Source organism: Podarcis raffonei, chromosome 14 (assembly GCF_027172205.1).
Source record: "Podarcis raffonei isolate rPodRaf1 chromosome 14, rPodRaf1.pri, whole genome shotgun sequence".
Taxonomy (NCBI): domain Eukaryota; kingdom Metazoa; phylum Chordata; class Lepidosauria; order Squamata; family Lacertidae; genus Podarcis; species Podarcis raffonei.
The window spans coordinates 52,530,057-52,547,836 of NC_070615.1; the positions used below are offsets into that span (position 1 = coordinate 52,530,057).

Sequence of the window (17,780 nt, forward strand, 5' to 3'; positions counted from 1 at the left end):
AGCACTGCTGCCTCTAACTGTGGAGGCGACAGAGGCATCGTGAAGTCATAGCCATCGACAGCCCTCTCCTCCATTCATTTGCCCAGTCCTTTAAAAAAAGGGCGCGGGTGGCGCTGTGGGTTAAACCACAGAGCCTAGGGCTTGCTGATCAGGTCGGTGGTTTGAATCCCCGCGACAGGGTGAGCTCCCGTTGCTTGGTCCCTGCTCCTGCCAACCTAGCAGTTCGAATGCATGCCAGTGCAAGTAGATCAATAGGTACTGCTCCGGCGGGAAGGTAAAGGGTGTTTCCAAGCGCTGCTCTGGCTCGCCAAAAGCGGCTTAGTCATGCTGTCTGCAGAAAAACAGCCTCCCTCCGCCTATAGAGCGAGATGAGCGCCGCAACCCCAGTCATCCGCGACTGGACCTAATGGTGAGGGGTCCCTTTACCTTTTAAAAAGCCATCGAAGTTGGTCATCGCCATCTCCTGTGGCAGAGAGTTCCAGAGATTCAGGAGAGATAAAGAAAGTCCTTCTTCATGCAGCGCAGAGTTAAAATTACAGAGCTCCCTGCCACAGGAAGCAGCCTTTAAAAGACGATTCGGCAACTAACCAGGATGCAGAGGCGCTGGGACAACACAGGATGCTGGTCCTGCAGAGAAGGGTCATTCGCCTCATCCAGCAGCAGGCTACTCTGATTCTCCTAGGTTGTTAAAGAAACAAACAGCTGCTCCCTCTCAGTTGCTATTCCAGGTGGAGAGGGAATCGCAGAATCGGAGAGGGATCCCGGTGATCGTCTCGTCCAACCTGGCGCAGTGCAGGAATCTTTTGCCTGGGACAGGGTTCCCTGGAATTAAGAGTCTCTCCCGACGGATCCATCCCAGTTTTTGCTGCAATTCTGCATTGCAGGGGGTGGAAATGGATCAGTTCATTGGGATCCCTTCCAAGTCCTACAGTTCTGTGAGCAGGCAAGGCAGTCTCAGCGCGAGTTAAAGAACGAAGGTCTGTTCTTAACCTGAAACTGTTCTTAACCCGAAGCGCCAGTTTAGCTACTGGGGCCTCCTGCTGCCGCCGTGCGATTTCTGTTCTCATCCTGAAGCAAAGTTCTTAACCTAAGGTTAGCAGAGTCTTTAACCTGAAGTGTATGTAACCCAAGGTACCACTGTATATAATGAAAACAGAAATACAAAAAGAAAATCACATTATTTGTTCACTGTACATTCTTCTTGAGCTCCCTATGACTTCCCGCCACCCCATCATGCATTAACTGCTTATTTTATCTAGTGCACTATTAATCTCCATTTCCTTTTTAATTGTCAGTAATATATTCTCTTATAAATATCCATTGTAACGCAGAAGTCATTCAAATCCTGCCAGACTTTCGAGAGACTTTTCAATCCCTTTCTTAGTTTATCCCTGATTTTAATTTATTGCCTGAAAAAAGCACATATACGTATATTATAAATATATATAATTTTTTACCAACCACCAAAACACAGTGAAACCCCCCAGGCGGCTGATACGTTAGGTATACAATATTCAATAATATACATATTCAATCATATACATTTTCAATAATATTCAAAAACAACATATTCAGATTAACCATATGTACACTTCTATATACCTTAACACTCCTCCTTCCACAAGGTTTATATAACTTTTAACATTTTAATTGCCCCGAATTGAGTAGGTTTGGACACCTTTTTTATTTTATTTTAACAGAAGAGCATTGCATAATTTTTGGGGGTGAACAGGTATTGCACAAACACGCGAGAGGCGCGCCTTCTGCATCAGCCTCCGTAATTCCCAGGCTTTTTGCTCGCCGACGCGCGAGTCCGGATCCGGATACGACCCGCACCTGCCCCCTGACGGCCGGCCACGCCCCTCCGCCGGCCCCCCGGCGCGGCCGCCGCGCGGTGCATGCTGGGGCTTGTGGTTTGCTCCTCCGCCGGAGAACTACAACTCCCATCGGTCCCCGCGCCGCCCTTGCGGAGAGGAGGAAACAGCTGGTGCAACGGCGGCGACAGCAGCTTCGTGAGTCGGAGGGCAGCAGGCGAGCGCAGAGACCCAGGTGCGGATGCCAACGTGGCTGAGCAGCCCCGGAGGGGGGCGCCAGGGGGGAGGCAGGGGCGGGGGGCGACCAGGCTGGCCCTGGGGGAGGGGAGGCCGACTGCAAGGAAACCCCCCGCCAGGCCCTGGGGAGGGGGCTCCCGCGTCTCGTTGCCCAGGGGTGCCAGCCTGGTGCCAGAGGGGGGCACCAAGGTGCTGGCAGCCTTCCTTGGCGGCTCGGAGGTAGACTGCTCCTGCGCGTGGAGGCTCTGCCTTCCCTTCTGCAGGGAGGGTGCCTCAGGCTGAGCCCACCTCGCTCTGCGTTGCCCGGATTTCGGGTGAGAGTCTTGTAATAATAATAATACAGTGGTACCTCGGGTTACATATGCTTCAGGTTACAGACGCTTCAGGTTACAGACTCCGCTAACCCAGAAATAGTACCTCGGGTTAAGAACTTTGCTTCAGGATGAGAACAGAAATTGTGCTCCGGCGGCAGCGGGAGGCCCCATTAGCTAAAGTGGTGCTTCAGGTTAAGAACAGTTTCAGGTTAAGTACGGACCTCCGGAACGCATTAAGTACTTAACCTGAGGTACCACTGTAATAATAATTTATTATTTATACCCTGCCCATCCAGCTGGGTTTCCCCAGCCACTCTGGGCGGCTTCCAACAAAACACCAAAATACAATAACATATTAAACATTAAAAGCTTCCCTAAATAGGGCTGCCTTCAGATGTCTTCTAAAAGTTTGGTGGTAGTTGTTCTCTTTGAGATCTGATGGGAGGGCGTTCCACAGGGCGGGTGCCACTACCGAGAAGGCCCTCTTTCTGGTTCCCTGTAACTTGGCTTCTCGCAGGGAGGGAACCACCAGAAGGCCCTCGGCGCTCGACCTCAGTGTCCAGGCAGAACGATGGAGGTGGAGACGCTCCTTCAGGTATACTGAATTGTGCTCGGAAACGTACTGGGAGCCAATGTAGGTCTTTCACGACCGGTGTTATGTGGTCTCGGCAGCTGCCCCCAGTCACCAGTCTAGCTGCCGCGTTCTGGATTAGTTGTAGTTTCTGGGTCACCTTCAAAGGTAGCCCCACATAGAGTGCATGGCAGTAGTCCAAGCGGGAGATAACCAGAGCATGCACCACTCTGGCGAGACAGTCTGCGAGCAGGTAGGGTCTCATCCTGCGTACCAGATGGAGCTTCATCTTCTGCCAGCTGGGGCCTTTGGCATGCATGACAGGTGCTTACCTGTCAGAAATTTCTCTAGGTCAGCCTTTCTCAACCTTGGGTCCCCAGATTTTTTGGGACTACAACTCACATCATCCATAGCTAGCAAGGCCAGAGCTCAGGGATGATGGGAGTTGTAGTCCAACAGCATCTGGGGACCCGAGGTTGAGAAACACTGCTCTGGGTGCTTCTGTGTGGTGGAACCTAAGGGAAAGCCCAGAAACAGCTTGCAAAGGCAGCAGCCCTGCCACCGTTTGCGCCCCATCAGCGCCCACTGGGAGGTAGAATGCCTCGGAATGAGGAGTCTCTGTCTGGCGGGCACAGCTTAATGGGCTGCTTATACTTTCTACATTTTTTTAAGCTATGCAAGCCAGTGGCATCACCTCCTGAGGCACTAGAGCAGGCGTCCTCAACCTCGGCCCTCCATATGTTTTGAGACTACAATTCCCATCATCCCTGACCACTGGGCCTGCTAGCTAGGGATCATGGGAGTTGTAGGCCAAAAACATCTGGAGGGCCGAGGTTGAGGAAGCCTGTATTAGAGACCCTGGCGTAAATTAATCTTGCGCTTGTTAGCCCTGCACCTAATTGCTTAACAAAACATGTTTTTAATTGTTTATGAGAAGGGGAAATGTTGGTCTCTGCATACCCCCCATATATATATATATAATTTTTACACATCATTTGGGAAGACAGGTAAACTAATGACAGTTTCCTGGAAGAAGCAAAGATCACCAGTGTCAAAGCAATTATTCTTCAACATCAACTTAGTTGGACTGGTCATGTTGTTCGGATAACAGATTATTGTCTTCCTAAGCAACTACTCTATTCCAAACTTAAAAATGGAAAGCGTAATGTTGGTGGTCAACAAAAGAGGTTTAAAGACTCTCAAGGCAAATCTTTAAAAATGAAGTATAAACACCAGTAATTGGGAAACCCATGCCTGCGATGCTCCGATTGGAGAGCAGCCTTTACCAAAGGTGTCCTGGGCTTTGAAGACACTCGAACGCAGGACGCAAGGGATCAGCTCCCCCTGGAAACCAATGTCCCCACTGTGGAAGGACACGTGGATTCAGAATTGGCCTCCACAGTCACTTATGGACTCATAGTTAAAACTGTGTTTATGGAAGACAATCTTACTTGGTTACGAGGGATCACCAAAGAAGACCCCACACAACATTTAAGCCTCTCTCCTTAATGGTCTTTCTCTCCCCCCACCCTTAAAAAAAAACCCCTCAAAGGCTCTTTTCCTTCTCTTCTGACTTTCTGAAATTTGATCTTCCGGGCCACAAGGTCCTTGGAGGAAGGAAGGGAAGGGCACTCATGGGACAAACAGAAGCAAATAGCCAATGATCTTCTAGTGTGTCTAATCAGTTCTCGGCTCTGGAGTGTGTAAGAATAAAGGGAGTGTCGCAGAGCATGGGCAGAGTGCCTTTCCAGCATTTCCACTAGGTGATCCCATGGCTGACTTCTCAGCGTCGGGCGCAGGTGTTGCCCGTTCGCTGCTTTGCCTGGGCGCTGCCTGCTTCCGGAACAAGGCACTTAAGGCAGGCTTGCCTGAGTTTTTGCAGAAATCGCTACTGGGCAGCTGTTGTTATGAAGGCAAAGGATGTGCTTCAGAGAGCACCATCCGCTGGTGGTTGTGAATAGAGGCTAGAGGGGAGAAAAGGAAAGAAAGGCCTATTGCATGGGTAGGCAAAATAAGGCCCGGGGGCCAGATCAGGCCCAATCGTCTTCTAAATCCGGCCTGCGAACGGTCCAGGAATCAGCATGTTTTTGCATTAGTAGAATGTGTCCTTTTATTTAAAAGGCATCTCTGGATTATTTGTGGGGCATAGGGATTTGTTCTTTTTTCCCCTTCCAAAATATAGTCAGGCCCCCTGCTGAAAAAGTTTGCTGACCCCTGGCCTATCGCATTGGTTCTGCCAGGGACGGGGGCTGAGTTGTGGTGGCCCCTGAGCATGCAAGGTTTGTGCCCTGCTGCCTGGACTGGCATATGACTCAAAAGGGGCACAGCTGGAGATGGGAAAGCGTTCAGGATGCAAATCTGTGTGCACATTGCCTGGTGCTGATTCTGCCCCATCTGAAGGTGCAAGTCTGTGGGGTGATGCCATCTGCACTGCTGGGGGGGGGAGAGGGGAGAGCTGGCAACCAGCCTGTGATAGAGGAAAACATGTTGGGGAAGAGAAGGCTTGAAGGGAAGGGGCTTTTCTCCCTCTCGCCCCCTACCCAAGCCTCACTTGCTTATCATAGGATTGTAGAGTTGGAAGGGACCCCAGGGGTCATCTAGTCCAACCCCCAACAATGCAGGAATCTCAACTAAAGCGTCCCTGACAGGCGACCGTCCAGCTTTCCATGGAGTCCACAACCTCCTGAGGGAGACCGTTCCCACTGTCAAACTGCTCTTACTGTCAGAAAGTTCTTCGTGATGTTGAGTCGGAATCTACTCCCTTGTAACTTGATGCCATGGGTTCGAGTCTTACCCCCCATCCCTCTGAAGTGGGAGAAAACAAGCTGGCTTCATCTTTTTATATATATATATATACATATACATATACATATATATATGTTGAAGCTTATTCAAAGTAATAGAGATATATATACCCATTTAAAAGTATATTTTTTATAATATACTGAGATAACACAGCTACTTCAGCTAAAAAAGAGCAAACTCAGAAGGAAGAAAATACAAGAAAAGGAGAAATCTAAGGAGAAAACAAGAGAGAAGGAAAAGAAAGGAAAAAACTAAAACTGTAGAATAAAAGGACCGTCTTCTCTCTGCAGCTACATGTGATATTCACTCTTTAAAATCCAACCATTCTATCTTCTATAAGCCAGTATTTTTTCGGTCTTCAAACCCAGATATTACAATTTCATTTTCTCTTTCTCTCAAAATGGCCACAAGAAATTTCAAATGGTTTAGTAATGGTTTTTTCTGCAATTAAACATGTGAGCTTAGCCGTCTCAATTAAGTCCCATAATTTTATCAGCCATTCTTCTATCGTGTGCAGGGCTGTGTCTTTCCATCTCCTTCTCCCATGGGACAGCCCTTGAGAAGATGGCTCTCCTCTCCTCTTCTCCAGGCTAAACATCCCCGGCTCCCTCAACTGTTCCTCATCAGGCTTGGGTTCCCAGACCTTGTAACATCTTGGTTGCCCTCCTCTGCAGCCCTTCCAGCTTGTCAATATCCTCCTTCAACTGGGGAGCCCAGAACTAGACCCAGGACTCCAGGTGGGCTCTGACCAAGGCAGAATCAAGTGGGACTATCACTTCCCTTGATCTGGACATTAGCTTGGGGTCTGCTAAGACCCCTGGTTCCTTTTCACATGCTTCTGGCAAGCCAGGTGTCCCTTCTCCCCCCACTTATAGGGACACCCTCAGAAGGTCCTTTAGTCAGAAACAGGCTGCCCCCGCCTTCTCCCTCTTGCAGCTGATCTTTGGGATAGGTGTGTGAAAGAGCCGCCCTGTTCTCACAACTCGAGTGTCACCGATCTCAGGTTCCTCAGCTTGCAGGCACCTTGGAATCCGTTTCAGGCTCGTATTTCTCTTCTTGAATGTTTCTTCTGGAACCTGGCGGATGGTAACAGATATAACTTTGCAGCTGCAAGCAGCATTTTCACTCCTGGCCCGTCCGAGTAAACTCTTTCCTGTCTGCCCTTTCATAGCCAAAGCCCCTGTAATTTCGCTTTCCATTCATCCCACGTTTGCTGCTTTTACCGAGTGTTGGGTCGGCGCCAGGGGCTCTTGCTTCTGGGGCACAGTCTTGATCTTTCCTGTCTTATGTGGAAGAAGCTGGTGGCAGTTGTGCCACCTCAGGCTATAACCAGCAAGAGCCACCAACTGCAGCCTAGCGGTCGGAAACCTCGTACACTATTCTGGGCATATATATTTTGAGTGCCACAAATGAAAGGGGCTCGCTTTTGGTTACCCCACACATACTTCATCCCCGCAGTGCAGGGGTGGAGCTGCTTTTGTTAAGTAACCAAGAGTCGGAAATGCTTGCAGATCGGCTGCAAAGGACCCGGTTGAGCCAGATTCTGCCCACTCCTGGCCTGAGGGGGCACACTGAACGGGCGGAAGTGTTGTGGCTTTGCAGCTTTCTTCCTCCTACCCCAGTGAGATGCTGTCGGTGGCAGCGGAGGCCATGCCACACGGCGGCTGCCTCTGGGCCTCTGCCACATGCCAGGCCCAGAGGAGTTGACTGTTTACTCTGGCAAGCTCTCTTCGTATTCCTTGAGGCGCCCACGGCCGATGTGGGAACGGGCAAAAGACGGCCTTGGCAGGGACTGTCTCCATGCAGAGCCCGTTCAGCCTCGGAGCCTCTGGCAGGTGGGCGAATGTGGGGCTTCCAGAGTGATCCCCGTAGCCATGAGGACTAGAATCTCCCTCAAGAAAGATCTTTAGGAGGGATCAAGGCTGAAAAGACTGCTGGGGGCGGAGGCCTTATTTTGCAGCTCTGTTTGAAGCAGCCCCCTGCTTTTTAAGTTTGTTTCTGACGATTTTGAAAGGAGAGGGTGCTGTGCTGCCTCAAACAGCGCTGTCAGGTGTTTTCCCAAGTGTTTCCCAAGGTGGGCAGGGATCCTGTAAATCATGTGACATAATGATGTCACAGGATAAACAGGTGAATTTGCCCAGTCCACTTGTCAAAACTGTCTCATGTGGAGGGCGCAGGGCGGAATACTTTCATTTATTTACTTATTCACATGATACCCTTGAAATTTTCCTCCAGACATGTGCCAGGTTCTTCCCAGCACTGTGGAAACCTGTTTGTTTGCATTTAAACTACGTATGAGCTGCACTTTCTCGTATCACAAGATGTCGGCATGTAGAGTGAAAACCATGGAACTGCTGGGGGGGGGGGGCTCCTGGCTGATGGGACGGCCTGCCCCAAAGGGCCTTGTCCCTGGACCAGCGGCCAGTTTTTGCTTAGGCCGCCTAGAAGACCTGGGCTGGATCGCTTGCAAGGCTGCCCCGGCTCCGCTCCAGCTGCTTGCGAGGAGTCTGGCAAGTGCTGTGCGATGCAGGAGATAACTTGGGATTCAGGGCCTGCTTGCTGCAGGATGGTCTCCATGGTGCTCGGCTGCTGGCAGAGGAGCCCAAAGGCTCCTGGCGTTTGGCGAGGTTTTTGGCTCCCGTCCGGCAGCAGAAATCCTGGGAGCCTCTCTGCACAAAGAGGGGCTTTGTTCCGGGGCACTGGAAACGGCACCGCAGTCCAAGGCGGCTCTTGGTGTGTGTCAGTGTGTTTAGGTCCAGTGGTTTTAAAAAAACAGCCCATCTCGGGCTGCAGGCAGTGCTGGAGGAGTAGCTCCCTCTACTTAAAAAAAGGATGTCACATAGAGGAGGGAGAAAGGTTGTTTTCTGCTGCTCCAGAGAAGCGGACACGGAGCAATGGATCCAAACTACAAGAAAGAAGATTCCACCTAAACATTAGGAAGAACGTCCTGACAGTAAGAGCTGTTTGACAGTGGAATTTGCTGCCAAGGAGTGTGGTGGAGTCTCCTTCTTTGGAGGTCTTTAAGCAGAGGCTTGACAACCATATGTCAGGAGTGCTCTGATGGTGTTTCCTGCTTGGCAGGGGGTTGGACTCGATGGCCATTGTGGTCTATTCCAACTCTATGATTCTATGATTCTACTTCCCTGAATCGTTTCTTAATGGAAGCTGCAACAAAGAAGTTGGGGTATTATTTGTTGGTAGAATCAGAGTTGGAAGGGACTGCGAGGGTCATCTACAGGGCCGTCTTTAGCAGATGCTGCGCCGGGGTGCAAATATCCGCTCAGCACCCCCAAATTACCACGGATGGGGGGGCGAAGCTGCCCACTGCCAGCCATCGGGGGGGGTGCAACTCTCCCCCATGCCGCTGCGGGAGAGCAATCCCCGCAGAGGCTTGGGAGGGAAGCTGTGCGCCCACTGGCCATATGGTTGGCGGGGTGCAGCTTCCATCCTAAGCCTCTGCGGGGATCACTCTCCTCCTGAGGCGGCTTGGGAGGCAGGCTGCACACCCGCCAGCGAGGCCACCAGCAAAGCCGTGCAGCTCCCCCACTCGCTGGGGTGCCCCTGAGAGGCCGGTGCCCTGGCGCGACGCAACATCTAAGCCGTATGGGAAAGACGGTTCTGGATCTAGTCCAACCCCCTGCAATGCAAAAATATTTTGCCCAACATGGGGCTCAAACCCACACCCTGCTCTACTCTAATACAGTGGACTCTCGGGTTGTGAACGTGATCCGTGTGGGATGCACATTCGCAACCCGCAGCATTCACAACCTGCAGCAGCGAATCTGCGCACGCGTGTGTTGCGATTTAGTGCTTCTGCACAAGCGCAAAGCACGATTTACCGCTTCTGTTTTTTTTTTTTTTTTATAATATTTTTTATTAAACAATTTTTATATTAATACAAACAAAACATACATAAACAAGCAACAAACAATAACAGAACAAAAAACAAGTACCATTTCATGTCCTAATTTCTTAAACCTTACTTCCTCGACTTCCTCTTGCTTCCCGTTTCTGTATTCCAAGTTCTTATAATTATTCAGCGAATCTTCCCTTATTTTACTATAAATTTATGTTAATCATCCTTATTCTCTTTGTCTTAACCATTACTAATAGTAACCATTTATTTTAAACCCAACATCATTCTAGCTGTCATTAATTTTATAGTATTTCTTTAAATAGTCCTTAAACTTCTTCCATTCCTCTTCCGCCGCTTCTCTTCCCTGGTTTCGGATTCTGCTCGTCATTTCTGCCAAGCCCATGTAGTCCATCACCTTCATCTGCCATTCTTCCAGTGTGGGTAGATCCTGTGTCTTCCAGTACTTTGCAATAAGTATTCTAGCTGCTGTTGTAGCATACATAAAAAAAGTTGTATCTGTCTTTAACACCCCCTGGCCGACAATACCCAAGAGAAAGGCCTCTGGTTTCTTGGGGAAAGTATATTTAAATACCTTTTTCAGTTCATTGTAAATCATTTCCCAGAATGCCTTAATCTTCGGGCACGTCCACCAGAGGTGAAAGAATGTACCTTCCTTTTCTTTACATTTCCAACATTTATTATCAGGCAAGTGGTAGATCTTTGCAAGCTTGACTGGGGTTATGTACCACCTATAAATCATTTTCATTATATTTTCTCTTAAGGCATTACACGCCGTAAACTTCAACCCGGTGGTCCACAACTTTTCCCAATCAGCAAACATGATGTTATGACCAATGTCCTGAGCCCATTTAATCATACTTGATTTTACCATTTCATCTTGTGTATTCCATTTCAGCAGCAGATCATACATTTTTGACAAATTCTTAGTACTGGATTCTAACAGTTCAGATTTACCGCTTCTGTACATGTGCGACCACCGAAACCTGGAAGTAATCCGTTCCAGTACTTCCGGGTTTCGGCGGTCTGTAACCTGAAAAAATGCAACCTGAAGCGTCTGTAACCCAAGGTATGACTGTACAGTACAGTGGTACCTCGGGTTAAGTACTTAATTTGTTCCGGAGGTCTGTTCTTAACTTGAAACTGTTCTTAACCTGAAGCACCACTTTAGCTAATGGGGCCTCCTGCTGCTGCCGCACGATTTCTGTTCCTATCCTGAAGCAAAGTTCTTAACCTGAGGTACTATTTCTGGGTTAGCGGAGTCTGTAACCTGAAGCGTCTGTAACCTGAAGTGTATGTAACCTGAAGCGTATGTAACCCGAGGTACCACTGTATGTTGTTGTAGCATATTTATTCATATTTCACTTTTTCCCCTAACAGGGAGTCAAGGTGGCTTACAGATACAAATACGAACAGCTCAAAGCGTGGGGTGGGGAGGTGTCATTAAAAAACAATTAAACATAGCTAGAATTAAAACCGTAGGTCGATACAGAGGATCTATTAAAACTAATTACAATAGCAACGGCACGGTGCCAGCCCTTTCCTTAACAGCCGTCAGCTCCCCAAAGCCTTCCCCGGCTGGAGGAAGGAGCGCAAGGAAAGAGGCAGACTTTGGTTCTTCTTTTGCCAGGGATCCAGCAGAAAAGCAGGCGGAGAAACTGGAGCCCCGGCTCTCCTGTGCCTGGTTGGTTCCCAGCGAGGCTGGCCTGCTTTCCTGGCTGCATCACGTGGCGCCGCTGAGATCACGCAGTGGAAGGAGCGGCGCTTGTGGCCAGTGACCCTCTGGCTGCCCTTCTGCGGCTGCCGGGCCTTGTGCAGCGGAGGGGGGGGCAGGGGGCCCTTCTCTGACTCCGGCTGACCAGGCCGGGAGAGAGCCTGGCCTCCTCCTCTCCATCTCCGGATCTGCCAGCGCATCCTCCCTGCGTGCGCCAGCCCTGCATCTGCAGCTGTGGGGGGGGAAGCATCCCAGTGCTTTCAGGAGGCGCCTCTTCGCGGCCGACTTGTGGCCGGGGACGTGGAGCTGAGCCCCGGATGCGGCAGAGGGCAGGATTCCAGCAGGTTTGTCTCACAGCAGCTGCTCACGGTTGCCTTGCTCCTCTGCAAAGGTGGGATGCTGCAGATGGGATGGTTACCAGACTTTTAGAAGGCATCTGAAGACAGCCCTGTTTAGGGAAGCTTCTAATCTTTAAGAGATTATTGTATTTTAATATTCTGTTGGAAGCTGCCCAGTGTGGCTGGGGAGACCCAGCCAGATGGGCAGGGTATTATTATTATTATTATTATTATTATTATTATTATTATTATTATTATTTCTGGGATCCTGTCGCCATGGAAGGAGCCCTTCTTGGGGCACCGCTGGGTTTTCAGCGTGGTCCAGATGTGTACACAGGGAGCTTTGAGGATGATGCTTGGGCTATCTGAGTCACGGCCATAGCTGTCAACTTTTCCCTTTTCTTGCGAGGAATCCTATTCGGAATAAGGGAATTCCCCTTAAAAAAAGGGAAACATTGATAGCTATGGTCATGGCTACTGGTCAAGAAAGGCCGCTCTCTGCAATCAGTGGCTGGAGGGGTTTTTTGTTTTGCTGTTTGTGGGTTTCTCTGTCCAGCTGCTGCTCTCTGTCCTGGGCGCAGGGCAGGGCAGGAGGCAGTCGCAACTGGATCCTGGATCCTGGCACATGAGCCTGGGAAACGAAACCAAGTTGTGCAGGTCATTGGGTGGCAACTGCCTCTCACCAAGGGAGGGGGGGCTCCTTATACCACCCCCCGGGGCCAGTCTCCCCCTCCCCCCAGCCTCTGTTTTATTATAACTTCTAAAGTGAGATGTGTGGACAGTAGATCCCACTGTGAAATGTGTCAATGGGAACTCTAGCAAAAAGCATGAGTCTTGTTTTGTTTTTTAAAGCAGTGTTAATTTGGGGGGGTGTTCAGGATGGTGGGGGGCTAGGCATATGGGACCCCCTGCCTATTGATATCAATCAGGAGCCTGCACTGTACTTTTAAAGGCAAGGCTTGTTTGGACAGACTGACCCGGATGCCAAGGAAGTTGATGCAAATTTTCATCTGTTTTACTATTTTAGCTTTTTGTATGCTTTAATCCGTTCCCTTTTTATTTGTCCCCCCCCTTTTGTAAACCACGTTGAGGTTTGTTTGTTTACAGCCAAGCGGTGTATAAATGTTATCAAATAAATTTGTGGGGCAGGGGGCAGGCTTCATAGTCATAGGGAAGGCAGAGCCCTGGGCAGGGGGCAGCAATTGCTCTTGGCCCTCCTTCCCTCCCTGCAGACTCTTCTCTGAGGCTGAGCCAGGACCAGGAATCGGGCCCCTTGATTCCCAGGACACACAACCCGCCCGTTCTGCCTGTGGGACTGATTTTCCTTGCTCGCCGCCCCCCCCATGGCATGATTGCAGCAACCCACCCACCGACCCCTGTCCTCCGTCACTGTACAGTTCTGGCCACCTCACCCCCAAAATGGGGGACCCAAGGGGACCGACAGGCGTGGAGTGACTTTCCAATGAAAAAAGGTTGCGGGGTTTGGGACCTTTTAGTTTAGAGAAAAGGTGAGTCACGGGCAACAGGACAGAAGTTTAAAAAATGATGGACTGTGTGGATAGAGAAAAGTTTTTCTCCTTCTCTCAAAACCCCAGAACTTGTGTTTGTTTTTCCCCCTATTTTTTTTTATTCATTTTATAACACAAATAAACAATACAAACAGAAATACAAACAATACATACAAATTCTTGTCTTATCCTTATTTTTTTCTAAGCATTGTTAGGTGAGCTTCCCCAAGTCCCCCCTATCTGATTTTCATTTTACCTCACCTTTAGCAGTTTCATATATCATAATTTTTAACTATTTTTTTTATCACACTTACTTTTACCATAAAAGTCTTCACATTTTATCACTTACAAATAATACTATTTTAAAATACACTATCTTCTACTTCTAACCCTACAGCCTATATCCACTTCCAAAGCTATTCTAAGATTTAAATATTAACATATTTTTTCAAATATTCTTTAAACTTCTTCCAGTCTTCTTCCACCCCCTCTTCTCTCTGGTCTTGGAGTCTCCTGGTCAGTTCGGCAAGTTCCATATAGTCCATCATCTTCATCTAAAACCCCAGAACTTGTGGACACCCAGTGAAGCTGATGGTTGGGAGATTCATGAGAAACAAAATTAAGTCCTCCTCCTCGCAGCACATAGTTAACCTATGGAACTCGCTGCCACAAGAGGCTGTGACAGCCACCAACTTGGATGGCTGTAAAAGAGGAGGATGAGGCAAATTCATGGGAAAGAGGCCTGTCGGAGGTGTCTAACAGCCCCAATGGCTTTGCTGTGCCTCCGCGGTGTTTCTGAATGCCAGCAGCTGGGCATTGCAGGTGTGGAGAGTGTGGCTCTGGTGCTTTTGGGCTTCCCTTTGGGGCATCTGTTTGGGCACTGCGAGGACAGGACGTGTGGTCAGGATGAGCCATTCTTCTTATGTCCACTCTCTCTCTCTCTTTCTCCTCCAGGCCAGCCGTAAAGCATGTCGAGTGACCCACCTCCACCCTACCCGGGGGGACCCTCTGCCCCACTCATAGAAGAGAAGGATGGCTACCCTTACCCAGCAGGTAAGGGCATGGGGAGGGAGAAGAGTGGGGAGCGCTGCTTAGGCCAAGAATCGCCTCCCCTTCTGCGTCCAGAGAGGAACTTCCTGGAGACTTTCTTAGACATCCTCCGGAGAGTTTTGGATGGTCTTGTCCAGCTGAGATTGAGCCGGGGGGGGCTGTTCCTTGCACTCCCCACAGTCCTGGGAAAGGGTTTGCCTTACGCTCTGCAGATGGAGACAGTCCCCTTTCTTTTAATTAATTTTGGGTTGATTTTCCCTTGTGTCTAAATACACAGTTGCAAAACATTTTGCTTCATATAAGCGTATCAACATAAAAACAAAATTTTCAACTGGTTCTCGAGGGGATATGGTTATGATTACATGGCTTAACAATGCAAGTCTGCCCCTCTTTTGACGCCCTTGTCCTCCTGCAGGCGGAGTCTCGCCCGCAATGGTGCAGCCGCAAGGAGCCCCGCAGCCCCCGATGGACATCGGACCCCCGCCGTACGAACCTCCACCGCAGCCGGGGTTCATCCCCCCGCACATGGGCACCGATGGCTCAGTGCCCTACATGCCACCTGGTGAGTTGGGGGGTGGGTGGGCAGGGTGTGTGTGTGCAGGAGAGCGATCCCTTGATGGGTACACCTCCCTTGGCAGGGCAGGGGTGTGTGTGTGAGGCTGTGTGTGTCCTGCCATAAGGCAGCATCTCAGGAGCTGCCTGGTGGCCAGGAGGGCAAGCATCCTGGGCTGGCGGGATGCCGAGGAGTGGGGGGAGGCACCAGCTGGAAGACCCCCAAAGGCAGAAGGCTCAGAGGCTGGGGATTGGTGGTGGAATGACAGCCACCAATCAGAGGGAGAAGAGGAAGCAAGAAGTGTGGGAAACAGAAGAGGCTACAGGGTTTAGTGAGCGGGAAGAGGCTGGGGCAGAGAGCAGTCCAGACGCAGAGGCAACAGCAGAGGCGGAAGAGGAGCGGCCAAGGGGCAGAGAGGAATCAGGCTGCTGAAGAATCCAGTGAGCCCCTCCTGCTACAACCAGCTCCCCTCCCTGCTGGTCTCCAAGAACACACAGAGAAATGAAAAGAGCAGAGGTTGGTTGTGTGCAGGCACAGTCTCCAATTACTTGGGTGGGAAACCTAGAGAGGAGGGGAGTTGGGCAGCAGTGGGAAGGCAGAGACCTTTAGTCTTTGCCACTGCCTCAGAGGAGCAAGGCTGACTGGGAAGAGTTGCTGTGACCACTAGGCTTGCGCTGCTTTTGTTTCCTTGAATAAAGTGTTAAGTATTGCTGACCATTCCCTGTTTGGAGTTGCAGGGAGGCGGGCAGCTATGCTGGCACTGGTACTGTGCCCATCTGGGAGCAAGGGGTGCCCATGCCCGGGGGGAGGCAGGCAGCAAGAGGGTCTCTCTTTTTTTAAGTGCCCCCCTTTTGTGTGCTTTCCTTCCAGGAGGCTACTACATGCCCCCAGGACCACATCCCCCCATGGGCTACTACCCTCCGGCCGGCCCCTATGCCCCTGCGGGGGGCCAGACGGCCACGGTGCTGGTGCCCTCGGGGGCTGCGGCCACCGTGACAGTCTTGCAGGGTGAGATCTTCCAGGCCGCCCCCGTCCCGACCGTCTGCCCGCACTGCCAGCAGGCCATCACCACCAAGATCACGCACGAGATCGGCCTCATGAACTTCCTGCTGGGGTTCTTCTGCTGCTTTGTGGGGTAAGTGAGGGAGAGAGGCGGGCAGGCAGGGGCTGGGTCTCATCCTGTGGCTCCTTCTCGCTCACTTGCAGTTCTACGTCGCTTTCCAGAGTGGCTTACAAACAGCAAATATCAGCAACGCACATACTGCATAAATCATACAGTATAATTAACAAATCCTCAGCCACACAGTTATCATGTGTATGACACTATTAGCAAAACCAGCAACTAAAAAATAGGGTAGGCACTATGAAGTTCGCCCACCCACCTCCATGACTCATAATCTTTCGCTTTATCTAGCGGTTCCCAATTAGCTAAGTATTGTAGAACAAGATGTATGAACAAGGTGGTCATATTAGTGTTTAAAGCCCTAAATGACTCAGGCCCCAAATACCTGAAGACCAGCTCCTTCCTCACAGACCCTCTCAGGTGCTAGATGGGCACTCTTGGTAGTTCCTCCACCCTCCGTGGCCCTGGTGAGCTGTGGGACTTTCTCCCCGCAGAGGCGCACCTGGTGCCTTCAAGGTACAGGTATTCTTACATGCTGAAGTCGCTCCTCTTTTCGCTCTCTGACACGTGATACCCATATATTTCAGGAGCCACCCTATCCTTGCGACTGCAATTTGTTTTAAACCGTTCTAATTGTGATCTTCAATTCTGGTCACCTGCCCTGGGCAAATCAATTCAATTAATAATAAAAGGAATATATTAGGATAATTATTGTTAACATCAGCTGACCATGTTTTTGTTTTCTCTCCCCGCCCCCCAATAAATGTGCAAATATAGAATAGGGGGAAAGGGAGGGCAGTTGTGATGCCAGTGCTTGAAGGTGTTTGATCTGGCTGAAATGGGAGAAGGCTGTGAGAGTTTGCAATAAGCTCAGCATCTGCCTTCTGTGCCAACTTTTAAATGCCTGCTGAAATCTTATTTATTCCTCCAGGCCTGGGCAGGCCATTAAGAACACACCCTCCCACAATGGACTACTGCCACCTGGTTTTTCTTTTGCTTTCAACATGCTTCTATTTTTTAGGATTTTACTGTATGATATTATGGCTCTTGCATTGTTGTCAACCGCTGTGATGTATTTCTCCGACACAGCGGTATAGATAAATTTTTATAAATGAGCTTTTCCTACCGGGGTCTGGCTAGCTCCCACTCCCCACAGGAGCATGGAAATGGGGCGTTTGGCTGGGGTTTTGACTGGGCGAGGAGGTGGGTGTGCCATTGGCGCTGTTTGGGGTTTTCCAGTTTGCCTGTTGGCCTCACGGTGGGCACCTCCTCTCCCCCCTTCCAGGTGCGACTTGGGCTGCTGCCTGATCCCCTGCCTGATAGATGAGTTCAAGGACGTGACGCACACCTGCCCCAACTGCAAGGCCTACATCTACACGTACAAGCGCATGTGCTAGCAGTGCCCGCTGGGCCAGGAGATGTCCACTCCCCTCCTCGCGCCACTGGCCTGACTCACCTGTGCCCAACACTCCCCCCGCTTGTGTCTTTTCCCCTCCCTCCTGCGCAGAGAGCTTTGAAGGCCTCAGGACCGCAGGGTCCCTGGGGAAGCTGCAGGGCGGGCACCACAACCGCCAGGCAGGCAAGCCGTGGCCGGCCTCTTTTGCCCCCCTCCCCTCTCTATGTGCATGTGGGGGCTCCCTGCCTCCAGCACCTCTCGGTTAGGATCTGGCCGCATGATTCCCACGGACATCTTGTTGGCCAATGAGACCGGGATGCTGGACTAGAGGGGCCATGGGCTGTCCTTATGCGCGAGGAAACCTCATCCCTGTGGGGCACCTCCCTGGGAGGGTGAGGAAGGGGGAAAGGCCTGGCATGGTTGCTTTCTTGACCTCTCCTTGGAGTGGCAGGCAAGGTGCCGCAGACCTCCATTGTCCCCACA

At 50.5% G+C, this 17,780-nt stretch overlaps 1 protein-coding gene across 1 annotated transcript; it reads left to right on the forward strand.

Moving 5' to 3' along the window:
- The first annotated feature begins 1,957 nt into the window (after window positions 1-1,957).
- CDIP1 (cell death inducing p53 target 1) lies at window positions 1,958-17,402 on the forward strand. The gene is made up of 5 exons (XM_053364958.1): window positions 1,958-2,049; window positions 14,130-14,228; window positions 14,641-14,787; window positions 15,649-15,913; window positions 17,187-17,402. Exons 2-5 carry the CDS (start codon window positions 14,144-14,146, stop codon window positions 17,296-17,298), a joined length of 609 nt encoding a protein of 202 aa, XP_053220933.1. The 5' UTR covers window positions 1,958-2,049; window positions 14,130-14,143; the 3' UTR covers window positions 17,299-17,402.
- The last annotated feature ends 378 nt before the right edge of the window (window positions 17,403-17,780 follow it).

Coding starts and splice junctions, on each gene's coding strand:
- CDIP1 (XM_053364958.1), top strand. CDS start 14,144: ATGTCGAGTGACCCACCTCCACCCTACCCGGGGGGACCCTCTGCCCCA. Junction 14,788..15,648: donor AGTGCCCTACATGCCACCTG/GTGAGTTGGGGG, acceptor CTTTCCTTCCAG/GAGGCTACTACATGCCCCCA. Junction 15,914..17,186: donor TTCTTCTGCTGCTTTGTGGG/GTAAGTGAGGGA, acceptor CCCCCCTTCCAG/GTGCGACTTGGGCTGCTGCC.